The sequence below is a fragment of the Carettochelys insculpta genome, chromosome 9 (assembly GCF_033958435.1).
Source record: "Carettochelys insculpta isolate YL-2023 chromosome 9, ASM3395843v1, whole genome shotgun sequence".
NCBI lineage: Eukaryota > Metazoa > Chordata > Testudines > Carettochelyidae > Carettochelys > Carettochelys insculpta.
Genome location: NC_134145.1, coordinates 8,029,531 through 8,053,087, shown reverse-complemented (window position 1 = coordinate 8,053,087; position 23,557 = coordinate 8,029,531). Strand labels below are relative to the sequence as shown.

The 23,557-nt window shown below is 44.1% G+C and overlaps 1 protein-coding gene across 1 annotated transcript in view; it reads left to right on the top strand.

The window, feature by feature from the left end:
• Positions 1 to 23,557, top strand: part of AGBL4 (AGBL carboxypeptidase 4) — a 1,459,638-nt gene that overhangs the window by 1,318,910 nt on the left and 117,171 nt on the right. The window contains exons 10-11 of the mRNA XM_075003244.1: positions 20 to 172; positions 17,557 to 17,719. Of these exons, the coding sequence (XP_074859345.1) occupies positions 20 to 172; positions 17,557 to 17,719 (316 nt within the window). The remainder of the gene's footprint in view (positions 1 to 19; positions 173 to 17,556; positions 17,720 to 23,557) is intronic.

Sequence of the window (23,557 nt, the reverse complement as noted above, 5' to 3'; positions counted from 1 at the left end):
TTGTTTGTCTCCTCAACAGAAAATTAGCCTGGAGTTCTATATTGACATCCATGCCCACTCCACCATGATGAATGGCTTCATGTATGGGAACATCTTTGAAGAGGAAGAAAGATTTCAGAGGCAAGCCATTTTCCCCAAGCTGCTGTGCCAGAATGCTGAAGATTTCTCCTTTGTAAGCAACATTTTTCTTATTTTTATTTTCCATTTTTTACCACAGATAAATGTTAGGCGAATTCTGCAGATTTTGTTTGTAATGTAAAACATGAAATATTTCAGATTTTAATGACAGTATGTTTGTCACCATTTTTCCATCAGTAATTATCAACTGAGATCTCAGCCCCTTTTCTTCAAGTCGTGCTTTGTGATTAAACATCTTACAACTGTCCACAAAAAGATATTAATGGCCTATGTCATCCTACATGTAAAGTTGCAAAATAATAGAGGAGGCTGAAAAACAGAATTTCAGTCCCTCAGGAAATCCAAGATTTCAAAATTTCTTTTTGTCCACAAATTGGGACAAAAAGTCAAAATCTTGGAATAATTCACAAAATGAAATGCTTTAAAATATTTTGTTCCAATCTTATTAAAACATTTCTTATTGATAAAGTCTAAGACCATGTCTACACTGTGAGTTAAAATCTATTTCTTAACCCTGGGTTTTATCCATTTGATTTTGAGCATCTTCACCTTCCCACATGTTCCCCACAAAATCAACTTACTGCTGCCACACACAAGTAGCTTAAATCGAATGCTGCAGCAGTGTATTGTGGGAACCTATCCCATAGTTCCCTGAGCCCCATTACATTCTGGCCCCATGAATACATGTGGGTATACGATGCCATCTTCCCGCATTTCATTCCCCTCTTTCCCCTGCCATATTAAGTACGCTTAAATAGACACAGTTGCTACACTGAAACTTGAATGGTTCATCTGTAATGGCTTGTGGCAGCTAAAAGACAGTGCACTTTTGACAGCCATGAAAATCGTGACCACCCATGAAGGCCCTTTCAGGATCTTGTATCTGGATTTAGGCCTTCTACCAAAAAAAACCCCTTATGTCTAAGTAGAAATGGTTGCTACACTGAAACTCGAATGGTTCATCAGTCTGAAAGACCCCAGACTACAGCCAGGTTTGGACCTAGGAAAAAAGAGCCTAAGGACAAGAATATTCCCTGGTACAAGCCTTACTTAGACAACTGTGGTAATTGTATAGCTAATACATTGCCCTCATTGACACATGTATGGCTCGGGGTGGCTACAGCCAGCCCCGAAAATCATGACCACCAAGGGAGACTTGCCCCGGGTGGCAAAAAGACCCCCAGCTACAGCCAGCCCTGAAAATCATGACCCTCACCCCACGCAAGCTGTCTGGCACCTTGCACAGAACATCCTGTTATTGGGTCAGGGTAAAACCATGTGATGAGGCTGGGCACAAGAATGTTCCAGACTGTGTGGCGCCTCTGAAGGGAGGGAAAGGAGGGATGTGGGGGTTAGAACAACATGTAAACGGCTGAAAACAAGTTTCTCGTAGTCCCAGACAAGCATGACCCCCACCTACAGCCCAGCTAACATGTGAAATGGGGGGCCAGAGGCTGGCTCCTGGCATTGCAGAAAAAAAAAAGCCACTAGCAGGAGTATATACAGAAGCACAGACCCCACAGCTGTGCTACTACCAAAGAAAAAGAAAATTTTTCAGCCTCTCATGATCCTACAGCCACAGGCTTGCAGGTGCCACATTGCAACCATCTTCCTGTTGCCTAAGTCCTCTGCACTTGAGAGCAATGGAGATGGAAGAGGCTAGAGCAGAGAACTGTAGTGCATTGTGGGGCACAACTGAGACATCTCTGGAGGCTAATGAATTCAATTTAAAGACATGCCGCATCCTCACTACCCTTCATTCGGAATTTTAAATTCAAACTGAATGCTACATCCGTCAGGTTACTTCGATTTTAGGATTTTGATATCATGTCGATTTTATTGTTCCATAAATCAAGCCAATGGAATCAACAATGAGGACAGGCACTTTGAAAAATTGGGCTTACTGACTTAAAATCAATTTGATTTCGAAGTGTAGATGCAGCCTAACTGTTTCATTTTTGACTTCAAAAGTTTGTTCCCCTCTGCCTTTTTTTATGGGAAGGATTCTTTCGAAGATGGGGTTTACTTTCAAAAGAGCAGTGTCTACACTGATTTTCTTCTTTCGAAAGAATCTATTTTGAAATAAGAATACGCAAATGAGGTGCCAGATTTGTAAATCTGCACCTTATTTGCATTTTCGATTTCACTCATTTGCATGCCTCTTTCGAGAGAGGAATGTGAGTGTAGAAACAGCCTAGGAGAGGATTCGGATTCTAGAGGATGGAGGCTTTGGTTCCCAACAGAAATCTGTTTTAGTGTGTCATATTGACTCCTTTCATTGACCACAGTTATGTTCCCCCAGTCTACATTTTCTCCCTCCCTCTCCCTCCACACATTCTGTTCCTAGCCCTGCAAAATGAGTGAGGGCTCCTCACTCGTGACAACGGCAGCTGGTGTGTAACTCTCATACCCTCCCACTCTCCAGACTGCCATCTCAATTAGCCAAAGTGAGAGACTGAAGGGCAGGGGAGAATAGGGAAACTGGAAGAGTGCCCTGCACTTGGCTCCAGCAAAACAACAGATTAGCAACCTCAGACCCAAGAGCAGCCAAGTCTGCTGACTGGAAGCAAGGGGATCAGAAACAAGGCCATTTTCCTGATGGTGGTAATGCCAGCCTGAAATGTTCTCATCTAGGAGCAATACAGAAATTGTGTCACATGGTCTCACATAACAGAGACTTGTCTGCGATTGCATTGCAATACAGAGCTGAGAAGAGAGACCTAGAGATGGAATTATGCCAAGGTTTCTCTCGCCAGATGTACCCTAGGGAAAGGACTCGGGAGACAAGCTTATTAATCCCCAAATTTCAAGATGCTCTTTTTAGACTAGTGATGAGTGAACCTCAGACATGGGAGAATCAGTGTAAAGATGTGTGGATGCTTAGCTGGCACTTGTGAGGACCTGGTTTCAGCACCTCCTGTCCTACCCCTGCATGCCCTCCCTCCACATGCAGCACTTCTACCTAGGAGGACTCTACACAGGAATTGAAAAAGCCCTTCCTGGTCTGGGTGGTATTCTCAGAAGAGAAACTCTACAGCCAACACAGAGCTGCATGAGTGTGTCTGTGGCCCAACTGTAACTCAAGGTATATATCCAGTGGGTTTGGTCCACACTGTGGGTGGGACTACATGACCTTCTCCTGCTCTGCCAGCAAAAAACTTCAAAAGGAGTCCTGCTCTGCTTCAAGAATTTAGGTTCAAGGTTTTTACACTGCTGTCCATCTGCTACTTCTCCTTGTCTCTCCTTCATTCATAAGGAGGGATCCTAAGGCCTTCTTCCCTTGACTTTCCCCTACCTTGTTCTTTAGCAAGCAGGTTTTCTTCCTGCTCTCTGCAGGTTTATCAGCAGTGGCAGCTGGCTTGGTAGTGCTGACCAGCTGTCTTTTCCAGGACTGCTGCTGCCAGTCTTTTACTGTCACCTCTCAGTGGCTTCCCTCATATTGATCTAATGTGGCACACCCAGGGCTTTCCAAGGCGAGCTGTGGTTTTGGGCTTTCTCAGCATATTGTGCATTCCAGGATGTCCCTCAAGGAGAAGTCCCAGAGCACAGATGCACACAGTTGAACACTGTATAAGAAGGGAAAGGGGATGAGATTTGCTGCAAGGAATAACAGATAGCTTGAGTCTGTTCTTATTGTCCCAAGAGCACTCTGCCAGGTGTGTGTTGCCTAAATTGGATGGGAAGCATTGAAAACAGAGGACCAAACATCAAAACTACTGGCTTCTGCTCCTGTCGTTGTCAAGGTCTCTGTAAGAATGCTTGAGCAAGTTGCTTCGCTTCTCTGTACCACAGTCACAGTTTACCCCTTCAAGGATATATTAGACTTGAGTGTGCTTGATGAAGTAGGTTGAGATTTTTCCAAGGAAATGAGGGACCCAATTCCTCGTGAGTTGAGCGCCTAACTCTTGACAGCTCCTTTGAGAGAGAAGAAGGCTGGCTCAGTATTTAGGGCCCAAACTTAGGGCTTGGGAATCCTGTGTTCCAGCCCTGGCTTGGCCTCAGGTGTGCCATCAGACTGTGTGCAAGTCACTTAGCCTCTTTGTACCTCAGTTTCCCATCTGCATTGCCTTACCTTGCAGAGGCATTGTGTGGATAAACACTCTTGGAGGTCACTTGATAACAAGAAGGATGTGTTCATGTCACCCTCCTATCTGTGAGTCTGTTGATGGCTGACCAGACTCATTCTGGAGCCCCAGGTCCTTTCGCTGTTGGAGGGGTGTGGGGCTGTTTTTGCTGCTCTTTTCTTCTTCTCTGCCTCTCCCCATCTGCACTGCAGCGGGACTTCTCAAATTCCGCCACTCCCTCACAGATTACTGCTCTCCACTGGGGACAGGCCTGGGCAACGTTCTCCCAAGTGTCAACACTGATGCTGTACTTTTTCATGTACGCCTTCAGCATATCCTTATATCACTTCCTCTGGTTCCTGGCTCTCCTCCATCCTTCCTTAACACAACACATACAGTAAAGACGGCAGGTGCTCAGAAGCTACAGTCATATAGTGCTACCTGAAACTTGGAGACTGCGTGTGACAGGCTCTTTCTATTAACAAGAGGAATGATGTTTCTCTATTAGTTCCAAGGGATCTGGCAATAGGTGCCAACAATTAAATGAAAAAAATGCTGCTCCCCCCTCTGGCCCGTAGGTTTGTGTTTGTCAGTAGCTGGAATATTAAAATGTGTATTGGCTTCCAGCAGGCGGCAGTTCACCCTGGTGCTGCTGGCATGCTGTATATTATGTAGTGTCAGCACCCCCAGCCTATGTAGTCACTATGTCAGTGAATGCAGCGTAGGATTTGTTTGCAGTATGAGCCAATGCGTCATACAAGGGAGTACAATGAACCAGTGATGCGGCAGGTCCCCCATCAAAAGCTACACTGCTGCTCAGCTTCAGAGGGGGACTGTTGAGCCCACTGATCTCCCATTTTGGGTGGATGATATACCCTCTCATGAAGTCAAAGCATTTGTCTCTGCCTAGGGCAGAATGTTTATCTGATGTGCACGTCTAGAGGTGAATGCAGGGGGAGAGTGCTTGTGGGTTTGAAAACAAAGAGGGGATACAACTCAGCATATTTAAGGGAGCCCCCAGACCTTACCCCGGTTTTCCAAATGAAAGTCTTGAGGTTGTAGCCTTTTCAGCTGCATCTGCAGGAGCCGTGCAAACAGTTGGAAACATCATTGCTTCTACTGCTAGCATAGCTCCATAAAAGATATAAAAAGACTCCTCGGTTTGTGAATTTTGTGTGTTTGAAGGGCATGGGGGTGAGGGCTGGGGCTTAAAAAGTGTGTATGTAAATACAGTCCATTGAATGCCCCAAAAGGAGAGAGAAGGGCATCTGGAGTGTTATCAGGCCAATGTTGAAAAGTGTGGGAATAGACCAGTGTTGCTGCTAATTAATCTTCCGAAGCTTCAGGGGGTCTCATTTCATATTGTAAGCTGCCGCAGCCATTTGTGGGGATTACAATACTTCAGCAGCGGCACTTCAAGTGAAAGCTGGGGGCTGCGTGAAGTGTTGTCCATAATTGACTAGCTCCGTGTCTTCACACAGCACAGAGACAATGTTCCATTATGTTACCCATTGACAGTATCATTGCAAAGATTACTCTCCTTAAAGCATCTGTCAGCCTTGATTGATTTACCAGGGACAAAGAACTGAAAAGGTTTGAAACGCGGGTACAGTTTTTGCCACAGTTTAGCATATATAATGGATCTCCTTTGATGTCAAAAGCTCATATTCTATTAATAACGCAGAGGGCTTTTGAATGCAGGCTACTTGTGTGGAGTTCCACATTAATAACCTAGTTGCTGTGAAATGGGATTCACGTTGGAAACGCAGTCATTTGTCTGGGTTTTGCACACGCTGAATGAATCCCGATTCAATGGGCTTCCTCTCAACGCTCTGCGTGATTGCACCTGAGCCCAAAATGGCCTTGGCAAAGCAGGCAAATCCCAACCTTCCCATGCAGCTGGGAATCTGGCAGCAAGCACATAGTGAGCCGCAAACAAGCAGAGACAACGAGCCTAAGGTGATGCGATAGAAGGCCGTGTTTGGTTTTGTCTGGCAATCTCGCATTAATATACCATAGGGCTCATTTCATGCATGGCTGCTTTCTTCACCTATCATTGCCAACAGGCTGTTTATTCAAACAGCAGCATGTGAGTGAGAATGGTCTGGAGATCAGAGCAGGGGATGAAAGTGTTGTGTCCCGCTTTGCTACTGACTCATTTTTCATGACCTCAGGCAAGTCACCTACTTTTCTCTGCCCTATCTGGGGGGGTGATTAAAAAAAATAAATACACGCCTCATTGGAGTGTTGAAGACTGCACAAGGCATAACATACGATGTGCTAAACAATCTTGATTTTTGCACCAATCTGTAAATTAGGATATCAGTAGGTATTTTAATTCCCAAATACAGCTGCCTTGAAATAAGGAACTGTCTCCAGATTCTAAAGAACTTCCAATAAAAGCCTTCCCCAAGAGGAAATGAAGAGCCAGCTACTATTTCTGTAGTGCCTTTTGGTGAGATCTATCTTGTACTCTTTTAGTGGCTGTGCAGCAACTGCTGGCTACAGATCCCGCTTCCTACGTCAGCATTCACCTGGATGCAGTTGCATAAATAAGGAAACAGGCACGCAAAGAAAATCTGTGAAGTTTTGATGTGTGACAAACATGTAAGAGACAGATTTACTCGAGCTGCCAGATGGGAGATAAGGACAGAATTGGTAGGAAAAAGCTTTCATATTTTCAAGCTTCTGGAAAGATATTTTTAAACAACAGAGTAAATATATTATCTTCTCAAGCTATAATCGAAAGAGTTGACAGACTCCTTTGAAAAAGCTGGCTAATCAGGCTTTATGAGCAGCTGTTGACACCCTTTCTGAACGCCTTCCATGTTCTCCATAGATAGGAATTGTTGCGGTATTTGGAGTGTTGTTCTTAGTCTGACATTCCTCATTCAGGAGAGTGGATTAGTTACGATGGCCCAGCTAGAAGCGCTTGAGCATTTCGAGAACACGTTAGCCTTAGGGATGGCTAATTTTGACCTTTGTGACAGTACTAAAGGAACCCATCTGTTGTCTCTGCTTCAGTTAAAAGTACCAACCAAAGCCACTCTCTGATGGTTTTATCATTGCCCATGTATTGCTTTTCTGCCTGATAAATGAAAAAGGATTTTGCTCAAAGATCAGTGTTCAGGTAGCAACACAGTGAATAGGTGACACCCCAGATCCTTTCTATTTCTCAGAAGTCTCTCCCCATGCTCCTCGGAGCAGAATATCCATATTATTACTCCTATATTTCATTATTTTGTACAGCAGCATCTAGAAGACACCCTTCTGCCCACTACTGCATAAACACAGTGAAGGACTGCCCTGCCAAAAAGACATTACACTCTGAATAGAAAGGATGGACAAAGTGTAAAGGGAGGCTGCAATAAGGGGACTTGCTCAAGGTCACCAAGCAGCTGAGTGAATAAAGCCCATCTCTCATGTGTTCTAAGGCCAGTGCCTAAGCCACTAGAGTAGGCTGCGCTCCATAGAGGCTTGGTGTAATGCAAGGAGGATGGGGGAACACAGGTCGACCCATTATTCTGGTCCCAAGCCAGGGACCCTGTGGTGCCAGCCATCTCCTGCCCTTCTTCTCTCCCCTTTACTGCTTCCATTCCCTGGGTCACTTCCCCATCATTCTTGCACCTTTTTGGTGCTTGTGTTAAGACCACATCCCAGGAGGTAACAAGCTTGAACCTTTCCCCAGGGTCCCTGAGCCTGCTCACCACTGCTCCCTCTGGCTGCATGTATTCCCCTCCTGGCCAGAACAAAGATGAGTTTCTCTCCATTTTGCAGCCATTTATAGGGTCCAGCCTGGCCCTGGTTAGCTGGCTGCTCCATGCCCTGATTGGCCAGGGTTGGACAAGCCTCCTCTGTTTTGTCTGTAAACCTCTTCCTGCTGGAGCAGGCTTCAGCTCTGCTACAGATATATCACTTTTATGGATCTTTCAATCATTCAGGCAAGACTACCTTGTCACTGGAATTCCAACGACTTCTGCATTCAGGCAAGATAAGCAGATCTCCCCAAAAATCTCTTAACACCAGAGCACAATAGAAATGATTCGACTATTTTGTGTGTTGTCTTATACCAGTGGTATTTCCCGGAAGACAAATCTATCCATTATTTGTTTGTTTCTCCTTTGGGATACATTTTTTTCACTGCTCCTTTTACATACTGCTCTATTTTATGAGGGTAGGGGAGTGCAGCCAACAGGCAACAGTCTGTAAACTGTATGTTCCTGAGCATGTACGTCTCCGTCTCTCAGGAACGCTGCCCACTGGGGATTTTTAGTCCAGTGAAACTGACCTGTCACACGATAGTGAATCAGTCCCAGCTCATGTTACCCAGGGGGTTATCTTTGCATTAGTCTGTTCACATAAGGGGGAGGAGGAATAAAGATCCACAAGCCATTCAGTTGTTTTGTTTGTTTTTCTTTCTACTCTTTCTTATCATATTGCTTGTAAATAAATAAGAAATCCTGTGTATTTGAGAGTGAAACATCCTTCCTGTTGTTCTAAAAGTGCTGGCACTTAGTCTGAGAAAGTAGCACGTTTACAGATTGTCACTGTTACTTTAATCAGCCATCTGGGGCTGTGTTGTTGATGTGGAGCATTGCAGGGCTGTTGGATGTGGAAGGACAGCACCTGGTGCAGTGTGTTCCTAGACACTGCCCCAGTGCCGAGAATAATAAGGAACTGGCAACTGGCAGACTGATTAGCACCATGGGAGGGGCAGCTCCATGGAACTGCTTCCCCCTTCTGTCTTTCCTGGTAAAAAGGGGGTGGGAAATGGATGCAGCTTTGGCTCCTCCTACCCCCGCCAACCTGCCAGATACTGCCAGTGCTTTGAGGAGCATAACCTCAGTCCTGGGGGAGTTCTGCAATTCTCCTGTGGTTCCAAATGCAATAATTGCCGTTATCTCCCCCTCTCCCCGCAACTACCTGTGCTAGACCGCAAATAAAACTAGTTGCTCTTAATGGTCCCTTCTGGCTTTAGAATCCATGAAGGTGTGAATCCATCCTTTACTTTGGCTTCCACGAGCATTTACTTCCATAGAGTAGAACATTGATTCCTTCAGCCATAGGCTTTCTGGAGTCCAAACTGAACTTAGCAGTTTGTTGCTGATGCATACGACAGGCGCACATAACAGCTCCCTCCTTCATAGCCCTGGGCTGCTGACTAGACAAAACAATCTGTTTTTGTCAGCAAACTTACGCAAGCACAACTCAGAAGGCATTTAAGAGGGGAAAGGTTCCAGTACCCCCTTGATGCATACATCTATGTTCCATTAATGCTAATAGGAGTTGTGCTGGCTTATAAAGGGCATAACGAAGCCCCTCAGCAAGAATATATGTGTGCACAGTAACAAAGTGTTTTTCTAACCATCTTTTTTCTGAGTAGAATCACACTTTAAATCCCGACAGAACGGCCTGATGTTGGTTGTATTTATGGGGCCCTGCAATGTGACTGCAGTGCTGTTTAGCTGGAACTTTGGCTGTGTCTACACAGGCACAGATCTTCGAAATAGCCATGCTAATGGCCATTTCAAAGATTACTAATGGGGCACTGAATTGAATATTCAGCACCTCATTAGCATTAGGATGCTTCTGGCTGTGGCCCAGCTACACGGGTCTCCTTTTCGAAAGGACCCTGCACATTTCAAATTCCCCTTATCCCGTTCAGCTGAGCAAAATTGCTGCCGATAGGAATAAGGGGATTTTGAAGTTGGCAGGGTCCTTTCAAAAAGGAGCCCCATTTGGATGCACTGCGTGGCAGCGAGATGTGGCAATTTTGAAGAGCTGTGACCGCTGGCGTGCTAATGAGGCGCTGAATATGTATTTCAGTACCTCATTAGTAATCTTCGAAATGGACATTTGCATGGCCATTTCGAAGATTTGGGCTAGTGTAGACATAGCCTTTGTGTTGTAGTGTAGGAAGAAAGAAAAAATGAGGCATCTCAGTAGAACCTGATAAAGCTTGTTAGAGCATGAGGATCTTTCATTTTGTGGCCTATGTCAATCTCATTCTTTGGCATAGGCAAAGTGAACATCTGAACCTTCCTATGAATCCACTCCCAGACTGTGAACTGCAAGACTTGAAATAGGTCAGATGATATTCCCTCATTTTCTCATTGCTGGTGCCCACGTTGCCACTTCCTGCTTTCTTCTGGGAGCAGAAGTCCTAAAGTATTGTGAGACATGATATCTCCCCAGCTGTTGTCAGAAAGAATTAGAATCGTGTCAGGAAGGGCTCATTCTGATAGGCGTTTCAGCCTGGTTCAGCTGACCCAAAGGGGTTTGGAAAAGCTCCAAACTATGTCAGGCGTATAAATATTGCACCTGACCTTTTGAATCTTCTGAGCTTCAGCAACAGTTAATCTAAGAAATTAAATACATCTCTCTCCATCTGCATCTCAAACGTACTGAGACTGTGCGGGGAGGGACATGGACTTAGGTCTGTGAGTAATTGGAGTTCTGGTCATACTTTATCATGTCTCCACTTCCAGCCTCCTTCCTCTTTACTTGCCACCTCCTTCAAATCAGCCTCCCACTTCTGCTGCTAACTCCCTTCATTTTATACAATCTCATCTGTGTTTCAGGGGCTGGGTACGACTCATTTTCAAACAAATAAAGCAAAATGTCTGTCTCCTGAATTCTGTGGTTTCCATCCCTCCAGACCCTTTTCGTAGAGTGTCTGCAGGCTATCATGGAAACATCAAAACATATTTTTTCCAGTCTATTAAGAGAGTTAATGGAGCTGGTGTGAGGACAAAGTTAAGTTGGCTTAGAAGAAGGATGCTTCCTTGATGCTCTTGGAAAGAGAAGGAGATCACACATTTGCTGGTAAGATAGCAGCTTGGTGAACTGTGAGACTGGTAGGGTCAGAGTTGCAGTTCCTAGGTGTGCCATGGAAGCAATTAATTCAGTCCGTCAGCTGAAAGATAGCTGCCAATTGCCCCTTTCTTAACATGCACTGCTGGATGGATCGCAAAAGAGTAACAATTAGTAATACTTCTATTGATAGTCTTCCTTGGCAAAGATTTCAAAGCTGGTGCATTTTCTACTCTTCACGGAGATGAATTTGAGCCACTCTTGGGTTCAGTCCAACTCCTGATGGTTCCCTATTCTTCTTTGGTGACACCTGTCTCAGTCGTCTTCTTTTTTTTTTTTTTTAAAGTCTTTCAGGACTATATCCTAGAACTATAAGCAGCAGGTTCAGAGAGGAGAATCCAGTTTAAGAAATCTGAGTATTCTTGTCACAGAGTTCATTTGTGGATAGCATTAATGGGTCACCTCGGAGACATTCTAACTGGGTAAAGATTACGCTTGACCATTGCACATGACAATGTGTAAAGAACACAAGACAATTTGTATACATAATCCTGGTTTATCCCAGTAGGTAAAACATTTATTGCTCAATCACTAAGCAAACCATGAGCATCCTAGATAGGGATTATTACTGTACAGGAGACCTTGCAAAATACAACTTTTTTTTTTCAAAAGAATTGTGGGATGGGATAAACTGGCATACCTTTGGTAATTCTGTACAATGCTAAAACACAACAGAGAGTATTAAGGGCAGCAGTTTATCTTTAGTTCTGAATTCCTCTGTTTTTCTGGGTCTCCGTCTAATCTGTTTCTCCGTGTGTGCTGCCAGTGTTGTATGGGTAATCTATGTAATTCACCTACATGTGCAATGGCAGAATTTACACTCATTAGCCTATGTGTATATTCAAATTGACTTTTTATATGGAAAAGGTCTTCTTTGCATGTACAAGTGGTAACGTGCAGAATGTGGATACACCTGTTGAAAACTAGGTCAAAGCCGCTTTGAAACATGGACTTTCAGTTACCTTGACGAGAGTTTTTGTGTCAGGTTTACTATCCTCCAACTGACTTTGTTTATGTGCACACCCATGCTGTGGGATATTATGCAGACAGACTTGGTTTATTGGTGTCTTGCAGGCCACACACACAAAAACCTCATTTCAGGAGAAAATGGGAATTGTATTTGACTAGCTTTGCAACATGTAAAGTTGGTTCTTCACCCTATGCACGTTGCACTCAGAGTGGTGCTAGCTGCAATCAGGTTTCAAGCTGGCAGGGTTTCTCTTTTACTTTATCTGTGTTTCCTGTCTGTATTCATTGTTCCATTACCTACTTTGTGTTGGCTTGGCAGTGTGTAGTCCAGCCTGAGAAGCAATGCACAGCTGTGCTGTCCCAGAAAAGGGGTCTCAGAGAGTTGTAATTTAGTGCCTGCTGCTCCCTCGATCCATGAGCGAAGTAAAGTATGCCAGTACTGGATTACTCCAGCTCACTTTCCCTTTCATATTTCTCAGCTGTCCTGGACAGCCACTAGGAAAACAGTCCTGAGGCTCCACTTACTTCCTACCTGCTTGTGTAGGAGTAGAAGGAGCAGCCTACCAACTCTTTCCTGCCCCCTTTCCAAGGGAATCAAAGCAGGTAGCCCATCCGGGGCAAATAAACAGGTTCTTCACACCCTTCTCAGCGCAGGCATGTAGCCAGGCTTATTTGAATTGCTGGCTCTTCCTTTTCCATTGTGGAATGCTTGTGGATCCTCCTAATCTTAGAGTCACTAGCTTCACCTCACTCTTGTTCCCAGCCTGTGATGGCCACAGCCTCAAAACCACCTAAGGATCAGAGATCCCATCGTGCACAGCTCTGAAGCATGCAGGAGTTGCAGCCATCTCTTGTAGTAATTGATCCCAGAAGAGCAGGGCTGCTCCTGGTCTGGTACAGGCAGACTCCAAAGGGGAAGAAAGGGCAAGATTGACTTTGTGATGGTGACACTTGCCATGCTGGCAAGCTTCCCACCTGCATGACTGTTTTAACAACCTGGGTTCTTGTTTGGCTTCTTCCAGCTCTCTGATTAGTGATGTGCTCAAGATGCTCTTCTATTGCATGGAACGTTTGGGAGGCAGGAAGTGTAGCTGCTCTGAATGCTTTAGTGTATGCATGTGTGTTAATATAATGAATTCCTGTAGTGATGTATAAATCTCCTCCTATGAGAACTTCAACATCCCTTGTGTTTTTCCTCTTCCTGATTCTGGCCTTTCTTGTTGCTGCTGACACTTTTATGTGGTTCAGATGTTGAGGAGTAAATATTTGTTCAAATATTTTCCTGCTCTGCATGCTCTCTGCATTTGCTTAATGATGACTTTGCTTTAGTCTCCCAGGGAAACAAAAGACTAGTTCACCACTGACCTTATCTGCCTTGCCTGAGCCAGCATCCCACCCCATTCCATCCAAAACACGTTTGATTTCTTTACTTAATTCATCAGTAATTGTAAAGGGGTCAACTCACCACAGCAGTGCCTCCTTCTGGTTACCCCAGGAATCAGCAGTCCTCTGTCTCGTGCCTGCCACCAGGGCCAATTGCAGCCAAGGTCTAACCGCTCACCTCAGGTGCAAGCTGCAGTCTGTCTAGGCCAGGCTCCAGTGGTGGCTAAATGCTGTTTAAGGGGGAGAAGAAAGTGTCCCAGCCTCTCTGCTACTTAGGATGCTGTCCAAGAGATGCCCTGGCAACAGCCTTGTTCCGCTCTCCTTCACTCCCCTCTATTGCCTTCCACTTCCTGGGCCACTTCCCCTGTGACCCCTTCCACCTTTCTGGCCCTTGTATCAAGGTCTGTAGCCTGGCAGGTGTCAGGCTACAGCCTCTCTCTCTAGCTCCCCTCAACCTGCTCAGCACTGTTCCATCAAAGGAGCTTCTCCCAGCAAACCAGTCCTACTCCCTTCTTGGTCAGACCCAACTGCCCACTGCTTTGCTGAGCAGATCCTTAGAACATAAGAACACAAGAACAGCCATACTGGGTCAGACCACAGGTCCATCAAGCCCACTATCCTGTCTTTCGACAGCAGCCAATGCCAGGTGCCCCAGAAAGAATGAACAGAACAGGTAATCATCAAGTGATCAATTCTCTGTTGGTCATTTGCAGCCTCTGGCAAACAGAGGCGAAGAATACCCTCTAGGCCCATCCTGGCTAATAACCATTGATGGACCTATCCTCCATGAATTTATCTAGTTCCTTTTAAAATTCTACTATAGTCTCCTCAGCTATAGTCTTGACCTTCACAACATCCTCCGGCAAGGAGTTCCACAGGTTAACTATGTGTTGTGTGGAAAAAATATTTCTTATCATTTCTTCTAAACCTGCTGCCCTTTAATTTCATTTGGTAACCCCTAGTTCTTGTATTGTGAGGAGTAAATAACAATTCCTTATTTACTTTCTCCACACCAGTCATGATTTTATATACCTCTATTGTAACCTCCCTTAATTGTCTTTTTTCCAAGCTAAAAAGTCCCAGTCTTATTAATTTCTCCTCATATAGCAGATGGCCCGTACTCTTAATCATTTTTGCTGCCCTTTTCTGAACATTTTCGAATTCCAATATATCTTTTGAGAGATGGGGTAACCCCATTTGCACACACTATTCTAGATGTGGACATACCATGGATTTATATAGAGGTAATGTGACATTTTCTGTCTTATTATCTATGCCTTTCTTAATGATTCCCAAAATTTTGTTAGCTTTTTTTGACTGCCAACTCCACATTGAGTGGATGTTTTCAGAGAACTGTACACAATGACTCCAAGATCTCTTTCTTGAGGGTAACAGCTAAGACAGATCCCATCATTTTATATGTATAATTGGGACTGTATTTTCCAATGTGCATTACTTTACATTTATTAACATTAAATTTCATCTGCCATTTTGTTGCCCAGTCACCCAATATATTAAGACCCTTTTGTACTTCTTCACAGTCTGCTTGGGCCTTAACTATTTTAAGTAGTTTTTGTCAGCTGCAAATTTGGCCACCTCACTGTTTATCCCTTTTTCCAGAAAATTTGTAAATATGTTGAATAGGACTGGTCCCAATACAGACCCCTGGGGGACACCACTATTTACCTCTCTCCATTCTGAAAACTGTCTGTTTATTTGTATCCCCTGTTTCCAATCTTTCAACCAGTTACCAGCCCAAAAGAGGACCTTCCCTCTTATCCCATGGCAGTTAACTTTGCTTAAGAGCCTTTGGTGAGGGACCTTGTCAAAGGCTTTTTGAAAATCTAAGTACGCTATTTCCACAGGATCCCCTTTGTCCACGTGCCTGCTGACTCTTTCAAAAAATTCTAATACATTGTTGAGGCATGACTTCCCTTTACAAAAGCTGTCTTGACTCTTCCCCAAAAAATTATGTTCATCAATGTGTCTGACAATTCTGTTCTTTACTAGAGTTTCAACTAGTTTGCCCGGTTCTGAAGTCAGACTGACTGACCTGCAGTTGCCAGGATCACGTCTGGAGCCCTTTTTAAAGATTGGCTTCACATTAGCTATCCTCCAGTCATCCGGAACAGAAGCTGATTTAAACGACAAGTTACCAACTTCAGTTAGCAGTTCTGCAATTTCACATTTGAGTTCTTTCAGAACTCTTGGGTGAATACCATCTGGTCCTGGTGACTTATTACTATTTAGTTTATCAATTTGTTCCAAAATCTCTTCTAATGACACCTCAATTTGAGACAGTTCATCAGATTTGTTACCTGAAAAGAATAGCTCAAGTTTAGGAACCTCCCTCACATCCTCAGCTGTGAAGACTGATGCAAAGAAATGATTTAGTTTATCTGCAATGGCCTTTTCATCCTTGAGTGCCCCACTGGTTGTGTAGCAGGCTTCTTGCTTCTGATGTACTTAATTTTTTTTTTTGCTCTTCCTTTTTGACTCTTTAGCTAGCTGTTCTTCAAATTCTTTTTTGGCTTTCCTAATTATATTTTTACATTCACTTGTCAGAGTTTATGTTCCTTTCTATTTCCCTTACTCGGTTTTAACGTCCGTTTTTTAAAGGATGCCTTTTTGTCTCTCACTGATATACAGAGCTGCCCCAGCAAGCCACCCTCTGACTGGCTCCCTATGAGCCTTTTCCTGATTGGTCAGGGCTCTGCACAGGCTCTGTGTATCCTGCTTTAACCCTTTCTGACAGGTGTGGTGCAGCCACCCATCTATGGTATGCAAATATCCCTTTGTCTGCCATGCCCCAATTGCCTATACTGTGGGATTTTTATTTCAGCAAGGTAGCTCATTCTGTGCGACTTCCTCTGGGACCCAGCCAAATGCCCTGTATTTCCACATTCCCCTTCACTTTGTTCTGACTTGATCAGCGAGGAACCTGCTGTACAAATATGAGGGTTAAAATCCTACTGTGCATGGGGTTTCTTTGTTCTAGTTTCTTTCAAGATGTACACCTTCTTAGTCTGCTCATCTAGAGTTATCAGACATCCTGCAATGTTCAGGACAGTCCTGAAATTCCCTGGCAAGTCCCATCTCCCACATTTACATAAGAATGTCCTTCTGAACATTTTTGCATAAATGGGGGATGTGGGATTTGTTGGGGAAATTCCTCGCCCCTGCCACTGGGGATCCCACAGCTTGGGCTGCCGGCTGGCTCCCAGCCAGAGGGCTGTGCCCCCCTCCACACCCCATTTCTGGAAGACTTACGTGGGACGAGCAGCTGCACTTGGGATCCCACAGCTGGGGTTGCCTGTCCCATACAAGTTTTCCAAAAATCTGGCCACCCCATGCCAAATTCACATCCACACATCAGCCTCCCCGCAAACGAAAACCCAGTTCTAAAAAGAACTTGCCCTATCAAAGCATGAAACCCTGCTTTTTTGCTCAGGGTATTGAATCACTCAACCTTTATTATAGTAGAGCCCCATTTTTAAAAATCTTGGCCTTACCTTAAGGGCTGAAGTCTATTAATAGCTCGACTTTACAAATGCGCTAGGCTCCTGGGAACATGGCACGTCAAAATGTGGAAAAAATGCATTAAAACTTTGAAAGTTCTCAGTCATGTCAAACCCTCATTTTGCAGCAATGGAACCATTTTTCATGTCCGGTGGCAGATTTCACAAAATCTGAACAAATTTAAATTTGGCGAAGTTCATCTTCTCCCTATTGCCTCACTTCCTGCCCAGCTTTTCCCCACTGAATGCAATCAAGTGAATAATGGGCTGAGTTTCGCAGGGAGGAGTTTTTCACTATTTCCTTTCCCGGTTTGTTCCTTTTCTACTCTCCACTCTGTAACTTTTTAAATCTGCCCCCTCTTTGGAGATGTTTTGTTTCATTTACAAGATTCCTTCAAGAAACTATTTTGGAAGGGAAAGTTTTGATCCCCTATGCCCAGCAGCTTCTATTACCTTTACTGGTAGTCTCCTTAAAGTGGCACGTTTTTGACAGTGGGGCTACCTATTTAGCAGGATTTAGCTGTTTAAATTTAGACAGTCTTTTCCCAAAGCCATACACATTTCTGTCCATGATCTCCTCTGATTAGTTCTTTTGTCTTTCTCTCCTGCAGTCTAGCACGTCTTTCAACCGTGATGCTGTGAAGGCAGGGACAGGACGGCGCTTCCTTGGTGGCTTATTGGACCATACTTCTTATTGCTATACGCTGGAAGTCTCATTCTACAGCTATGTTCTTGGAGGAACTACTTCTACTGTCCCCTATACAGAAGAAGCCTGTATCCTTTACAAATCCATCCTTCCTTCTGAGTGCTTTGAGTGAACCTGAACTGGACAGTTAAGGTAAACGCTGCTCTAAAGTTAAGAGTTTGCTGAGTTGTGAATACATAATTGGAAATATGTGTTTGTTCCTGATGTTTTAATCTGTTTAATACTGATGCTGCACACTATATAAATACAAGAAAGGAAAAGCTGTTTAGATCTAATAGTCCTTTCCACATCCGGTAAAAAAGATTGTTCCCCACGCTAGGTACCTTCCATTTCTTTGTTTCACTCTACTCCCTGTTTTGCTGTTAGACCTTTATTGGTATAATACTTATAGCAACAGACACCTTTAAAAGTGAGTCAGACCTCTTTTTGTGCCAGACAGAGGTGACCTACCTACATGTTCCCAGTGTCTCTAGAAAAAAGGCCGTCAAATCTCCAGGAGTCCCAGTGCTATCTCTGGGCGAGATCTTTACAAGTGCTCAAAAAATAATGTAAGGAGAATCATTAAAAAAAACTGAAGTTGTTTGTGTTTGTGGGGTTTGAAGTGGAACCATTTTCCTTTCCTGAAAACTTGTTTGCAATGGATCTCTATGAAACAAACAGTTTGAAGTTTTCCATTTTCGTTTCTCCACACTCTCTCTTTTTTTCACCCTCTGCAAGAAATATATATTTCTTGCCCTGCACAATTTTGCACATTTTATGGAGGAGAAAATAAGTTTTCACTGACGAAAGTAAAAAGTTGGTGACAAGGAAGGGTTGCATCTGCCCAGGTGATGCAGCTAGCTAGTTTTTATCTTTTGCCTTTCAGCCCTTTCTTTTCTCATTAAGGTAAGCAACTTCCAAGGCATAGTTCCCTATTCCCCAAACCCTGCTACAGAGCTGAGCAGCCTAGCAGAATACTTCAGGAATGCAGCTCTTGAGCATGGAAGAGAGGAATTGTCACACAGTTGGATTCTGTTTTAATAACTTGTCTTATTATCGCAGCTTTCTGGGCTTTTAGAAACATGTGTGTTAGCGTCACCTTTAATTTCCCTTCTCACTCTGCACTCAGTGTGTTGACAACTGCTTATTTACTCTCCCTTTAAAAGTCCCATTTATCAAGAACAATCTTAGCAGCAAGAGAGAGGCAGGCAGTCCCTGTACAAATAAAATCCAGCTTCTCTCGAATATCCATTCCCTTGGTGATTTACATGTCACACTGGCTCAGTCTGCTATTCAAAGCAGCCTTTGATTTTATTTCGGTATTTGGACTCTTTTTATCTATGCAGCATCAACTTGTCTTATGCAGATGGAGCTGTATGGCTCTTGCTTCATACATCATTGCGATCAGCAGCCAGCGAGCAGAAAACAAGCTCCAGATCGCAATGATTAGTGTTGCTGATGATGTATGGAGTGCGCAGGCAGAAGGCTGATTTTCATAAATCTGAGCTGACCCCGAAGTTACAAGTAACAGAGACTTGGTTTGACTCACTAACCACTGAAGCGCAAGCTGGAAACCAATAGGAGAAGGGGGCAGGAGGGAGGGGACAGCAGGGTCGGGGTCTACCAAATGAGTCTATTTCCATTCCACAGGAGGGCCTCTAAAGGCTGCTGTTTGTGCGTGTTCTCTCTAGTCAGCCCCATATCCCAATTAGAAGAGGAAATGGAGCAGTTTAAGGGAACCCATGGTGCGATGGCTGCTCATTGATGAGTGGCTCTGCTCCAATGTGTCAACACGCAAGCATTGTCTGTGCGGAAGGAATTCTCCTTGTTACCAAAGCACTGGGGTCCAAAAGCAAATTAATAATATTGGACCATCCAGATTAGATCAAAATCGCTCCTTCAAGCTGCTTGCAAATCCATATTTAGCTCAAGATGTTTAGGGGTTTGCAGTGGTTCTGAACCAAAGACACTTAACCTCCAAGGAAAGGAGTACTTTTACTTTCTATTGGCAGCCAGGGAGACTGTCAAGCAAACAGACTACGAAAATGTAACAAGTCCAAACATTTTGAGGTGAGTTCAAGTGATCAGCGAATCTGAAATGAGCATTATGTGATACAGTAACTGCCTTTAAAGACTTTCTCTTGGGGCCTGATCCAGCCTCAAATGAATTAGTGGTGTAACTTTACTGCCTGGAAAAAAGATCGGGGTCTTATCAGGCAGCAATGTGTTGTGACTAGAATTCTGCATAGCTTCCAGTTTTGGCTTGGCAGAGGCTGTGCCTGTGATCCATTGAACTCCGTAGCTGCAAGAGGCTGGGCTCTTTTTCAGTTTTTATAATTGGTTCTATATAAAAATCAGGGATTTTGTCCTGCATGTATTAAAAGTAATAATAATAAATATTTTTGCCTCGGAGCAGGTGGCTTAGGATCTCCATGTGCTCTATTAACGTGAATTAGACCTCATAATACACCTGTTAGGTAACTGAATGTAATTAGATCCATTTTACAGATTGAGCTAATTGAATTTAATTCTTTCATTTCACTCACTTGGCACAGAATGCTGTATGTTAACTACGCTGTTGCAACCTCAGTGTCCTTTGAAGGCATTGTCACCGACTCTATAGTCTATTTGAACTTCTGAATGGCTGTACTAATTACATGCTTACATTTTGCTAATCACTTTATGTATTTTGCCAAAAGATCTGTGATCACAAAGATATTTTCATAATTATCTTTTAGAGATTGGTGATCTTCAAACCTAACTAGTATTATTTAAATTCTAATATCATTTACTGTGGCCAATATCCTGGATTTTTTGTTGTTGTTATTGTTTGTTTAAAAGTTCATGTAATGTTCAAAATTACCTTCTCTGCTCATGTAAACAGATTTAAAATGCTCTGTTGTGTTCCCACTGAATAAATATAATCTTAAGGAAGCTCTAGGTTACTTCTAATTTAGATTGGTGAAATCAAGGAGAGAGAATTTGGCCCTGTGGCTACACAGCTGAAATAAAAAAGAAAATACAAGATTATAGGGCTGTTAACTCAGCCACATTCTATGTGCTGTGTATTATGGGTCATCACATCTTAAAATCTTGGTCTCTTATAACCACAGGAGTCAACATTATTACCACATGCCTCACACCTGAATTAACATTACAATAGAAATGTTAACTTTTGCACTCCCTTATTTTGGCTCTACGGACAGCATTGCACCATCATAGCGTCCTGCATATGCTATTATGTATTCATTCTTTTCTTCCTTTAGAAATACATGTTTGGCTCGTAGGATCTGCATCCAGCTGATATGTAGCTGGTTTACAAGAAACACCAGGGATACGTTCTCTAAGCTCAGCTCTGCAGTGTACCCTATGATAGCATGTACTGTAGATAAGAGTGAAAGGACTCTGCTTGCAAGACATAAGAGGATTGTAAGCTTGTGAATTTATTGCCTGAAAATAAGTGGACAGAGAAAACCTTGTTTAAAGCCCCACTCACACACGGATATGTTTGGGAGCAGCTTATTAAAAAGCAGACCTGCAAGGGTCTGCCTGGCACCAGGTAAAAATGCTTTAAAACAGGCTGATATGCTTCCATGAAACATACACCACATTTTGCTGGGTGTTTTTAGGGCTTATGACGCCAGGCCCGGAAGAGGGTTCTTTGTGTGCTCACCAGAGGTTCAGCAGATGAGCACACAAAGGGAATTCAGCCCCTCTTGTCACTAGGGGATATGATGAATCCCCAGCTCTGGGCTCTCTGCTTGCTAGCTCTGACAGCACTTGCAGAGCTAAGAAAGCAGCATGACTGGCTTGGATCCATCAGGACTTTGACCTGTGATTGGCTGGCAGGTAGCAGCACCAGGCTCTGTCTCATCTTGATGATTTTCTAAGCCATTGGGTTCTTCTCTTGAAGCTTTAAAATGGATCCCTGACTGTAAACTAGGCAGCCCATAGGGGAGCAGTAGAGAAGAATAAAAGGTGAATGCAAAGATTACTCCCTTAAAAATGAAGGGCCCAATTCTGAAACAGGATTATTTACATAAGCAAGTATTTGTGGGCTCAGGCTTGATGATGATCTTGTTATAATCAAAGCTGTTTGCCATAGGAACCATCATTAGCCATAAGCATCATCATATGATTGCAGTGTCAGGATCATTATATTGTGCATCACACCAGTCATGTTACTTAACATATGTAGTACTTCTGCTGTGTCCTTGCCCCGCTGCACTGTGCCAGACCCATCCCCTTCCATGGCCGGTGTGGGGCCTGGCCCAGCCCCCCGATGGAGCCCCCCCTGCACTGTGCCAGCCCCAGCCTCTTCCCTGGCCAATGTGGGGCCCAGCCCCCAATGGATCCTTTCCCCTTGACCAGCGCAGGGCTCAGCCCAGCCCCACAATGGCACCCTCCTGCACCGTGCCAGCCCTTCTCCTAGCCAGTGGGGGGCTCAGCCCAACTCCCTCAGAGAGCCCCCCAACCCTGTCAGCCCCAGCCCCTCCCCTGGCTAGCATGGGTCCTGGCCCAGCCCCCAGTTGTGCACCTCCCCTGGCCAGCGTGGGGGCTGGACCATGTACTTTGGATGTGTATTAGAACAGGTTTCTGTCTGGAACTTTTTCTGCCCATCTTCTAGTTACAAGAATTGCAGCTCCAGGGCCTCTAGATATTTTACAGCTTTGCAAATATTTCATTCCCAGGTGAAGAGTGCTATGTTTGCGGGACTTTCTTCTGTATGATGCAGTGGCTAGGACGTAGGTTTAGAAGTCTGATGATCAGAGTTCTAATCCTGACCTGCTTTGTGTGTTGTGCCATGTCTATACAGTAGACACCCAGTCACCTGGATCCTGTGCAACCCAGTATAAATGAAATTATGCCAGAAAACTGACCAGGGCAGCAGGCTCCAGCTGTCTGCTGCTCACAGGAGTCTGTAAACTGACCAGGGCAGCAGATCTGCTCAGTTTACACACTCCTATGAGCAGCAGGGAGCTGGGAGCCAGGCTTCAGCTCCCCACAGGGAAACTGACAGGTGCAGCAAATCTGGTCAGTTTCCTATCTCCTGTGATCAGCACAGAGGGGGGAGCCAGGTTCCAGCTCCCCTCCATTCACAGGACCCGGGAAACTGACCAGCGCCACAGATCTGGTCAGTTTCTTATCTCCTGTGAGCAGCAGTGAGCTGGGAGCCAGGCACAAGCTGCCCACCACCCTGAGTTGCATTAAACCGAGATACATGCAACTTGAGTGTACGAATCTCAAGGTTCTACTGTACTTACGTGGAATTTGACGCACCATGTTCAATCTTCTGGGGATTGATTTTACTGCATGTGTACATGTGTACTGCATGTGTGGGTAAGTGTAAGGTAATGCACATTGGAAAAAATAACCCAAATTACACATACAACATGATGGGGTCAAACTTAGCTACGACAGATCAGGAAAGGGATCTTGGATCTTGGAGTTATAGTGGATAGTTCTCTGAAGACATCCATGCAGTGTGCAGCGGCAGTTAGTAAAGCAAATAGGATGTTAGGAATTATTAAAAAAGGGATAGATAATAAGACAAAAGATATCATGCTTCCCCTATATAAAACTATGGTACGCCCACATCTTGAGTACTGCGTGCAGATGTGGTCTCCTCACCTCAAAAAAGATATATTGGCATTAGAAAAGGTTCAGAAAAGGGCGACTAAGATGATTTGGGGTTTGGAACGGGTCCCATATGGGGAGAGGCTAGAGAGACTGGGACTTTTCAGTCTGGAAAAGAGGCGATTGAGGGGCGATATGATAGAGGTATATAAAATCATGAATGGTGTGGAGAAAGTGAATATAGAAAAATTATTTACCTTTTCCCATAGTACAAGAACTAGAGGACACCAAATGAAATTGATGGGTAGTAGGTTCAAAACTAATAAAAGGAAATTTTTCTTCACACAGCG